This window comes from Sinocyclocheilus grahami, unplaced genomic scaffold, assembly GCF_001515645.1.
Source record: "Sinocyclocheilus grahami isolate Dianchi unplaced genomic scaffold, SAMN03320097.WGS_v1.1 scaffold31296.1, whole genome shotgun sequence".
Taxonomy (NCBI): domain Eukaryota; kingdom Metazoa; phylum Chordata; class Actinopteri; order Cypriniformes; family Cyprinidae; genus Sinocyclocheilus; species Sinocyclocheilus grahami.
Window position 1 is genome coordinate 1 of NW_015521252.1, and position 2,353 is coordinate 2,353.

Genomic DNA, 2,353 nt, shown 5'->3' on the forward strand with positions numbered 1-2,353 from the left:
CCCAAGTACCTGGTAGCTGTTCAGCCCATCCCAACCAATGATGTGAAGAAGCACTGCACAGGTAGCATGCAAAATAAAAATAAAAACATAATTTAAAAAAGTATTAGCAATGGATTAAAAATTTAAACAGTCCATGACAGGGTATATTTAGTGGAAAATATGCAACAGATGTGCTATTGAACCACTGGGAACCTTTGAAGACCTTCAGTTAGCATTAGCTTCTGGTAACATTGAATAAATCTGGGCTTGAAACAGGTAAAGTGAACCTGGACAAACCTCTTCATCTGGTGATCGATTCCGTCACACCGACATCTGTGCTTCTGTCCTGGGGAACCTACTTAAAGACACCCTATGAAGGAAACATCATGAACGACTGCTTGGAGGATGGGTGAGTTACACACAGAACATCTGGATTTTACTTTTTCTTCCACCAACATGTTCCATATGAGTGCCCTAAATCCCAGCGGAAGACTTAATTTACTTCACTTCATATTTAGGGACCATTTAACCTAAAAGAACATGGGGAAAAAAGATAATGAAATATCATTGCACCCTTTCTTCCGCATTTAGGGGTCCCATCCTCAGAAGCATTACAGTGCAGTGCAGGTTTTTATTCAATGTTCTCACTGCACTGACAGGAGACTGGATTTATGTCGCGTAACCGAGACACCCATTCAATGAGTGCAATGTTTTTCTACACGGAGGGGAAAAAAAAGCGTGGGATATGGATCCCTGCAACTGCAGGTGTGGTGTGTGTCTACATGTTTAAATGCTTTTTGAGGATACAAGCACTGTTGGGACGGAATGACATACTCTCAGCCTCCCTAACTCGCTCTGGTTTTCATATGCAGAAGTAAATTAACTTTTTTTCTTTGTTAAGGGGAGACTTTTGGAAAGGCCAATGGAAATGTTGACCTGGACCAAAACAGTTGGGAGCTAAAGTCGAGTACCAATGCTCTTAATACACCAAACATAAGCCCCACTGTTTAAAGCCTGACCATAGCTATGGTGATAGAAATCCAGTTTGTGTGGGAAAATGTGGGACCTCATCATAATTTGATGCCAAAGCTAGGGTGTAGAAATGACTCTTGAGCTGTTTGCCTACTGGATACTTGAATAATCTATGTGTCTTTGAACCAGGCATTACACCATTCGCTATAGAGAAAGAAACAGGAAGTGGATTTACCAGACCTGCCCCACGTCTGATACCGTAATCGACAACCTCAAGCCCAACACACCCTACGAATTTGGCGTCCGATCCAACAAAGACGACCATAGTGGAATGTGGAGCAAACCAGTGATCCACAACACCAACATGGGAGGTAATAGAGACCCCAAACATCGATTCAAAGTTATTTTGGCTGAGGAACTGAAAGATGATCATACCATTTTGTTTTCAGACAAAAACATGCAGATAACCTACAAGCAAAACCGACCCATTGTCAAGACTGTGGTATGTAGTGTTGTCTCATGTGAACTTGCTGTACTGTAGTATAGAGGACCCTAAACAGTTTAACAGGGAAAACCACATGCCATGCACAACTTTTAGTATTTCTCTGATGTTACCGTAATTTAATTCAAACCATGTTCACATTCTGAGACAAAAAGATCTCATTTAGACTATTTAGAACTTAATATGTAACAAGTAACCAACAGGTAAGGCCATTAAGAAACCAGTTTAAACAAGTCTGGGGTGCCTGTCTAAGATGGTTTAGCTGGTCTCCCACCATGCTTTGCCAGAGTTGCCTTTCCGAGTTTCTTGCACCCCATGGTCTGTTTTTGAACTGTCGTGAAAACAAAGAAAATATGCCTGCGAGCAAACTCTTTCTCACATATTCTTAATCTATTGAGTTAAGAATCCAGTTGTTGGCATATGTATGTGTGTAAAGGGCTTTATTTTCTGAGTGGAGGCTGGAAATAATACATGCCTGTCAGGGCATTTCAGAAACACTTTAGACACGGTGGAGAGACTCTGATTACAGAGTTCTTTTACATGATATGAAGACTGAAAGCTGTTCTGTGCTCTTTCACTCTACACTTCTTTTTTTTTTTAAAGAGGGAAGGAAAAAATGTGTGTAACCCTCTTTTTACAGGCTGGAACCCACAGCAGTCTGTTCCCACTTCAACCTGGTAAGACCATCAACTACTATTCTTTAAGAATTGCCCCAAACGTAGTAAAGAAAACTAGAGAATTCTGTCATTTACTCACACTCATGTCATTTCAAACCCGCATGACTTACTTCCTTCTGTAAATCAAAAATAATTTTGGACAAATCACACTGTTCTCTTCCATTCAGTTAAAGCATATGGTGACAAAGGGCTGTCAAACTTTTAAAATGACAAAAAAAAAAAA

The 2,353-nt window shown here is 40.3% G+C and overlaps 1 protein-coding gene across 1 annotated transcript; it reads left to right on the plus strand.

Annotated features, from left to right (window-relative positions):
* Positions 1–6: 6 nt before the first annotated feature.
* LOC107580332 (target of Nesh-SH3-like) lies at positions 7–2,347 on the plus strand. Its single transcript, XM_016266053.1, has 5 exons — positions 7–61; positions 256–388; positions 1,141–1,322; positions 1,401–1,453; positions 2,094–2,347. The coding sequence occupies exons 2-5, from the start codon at positions 366–368 to the stop codon at positions 2,250–2,252; spliced, it is 417 nt and encodes a 138-aa protein (XP_016121539.1). The 5' UTR covers positions 7–61; positions 256–365; the 3' UTR covers positions 2,253–2,347.
* Positions 2,348–2,353: the final 6 nt, after the last annotated feature.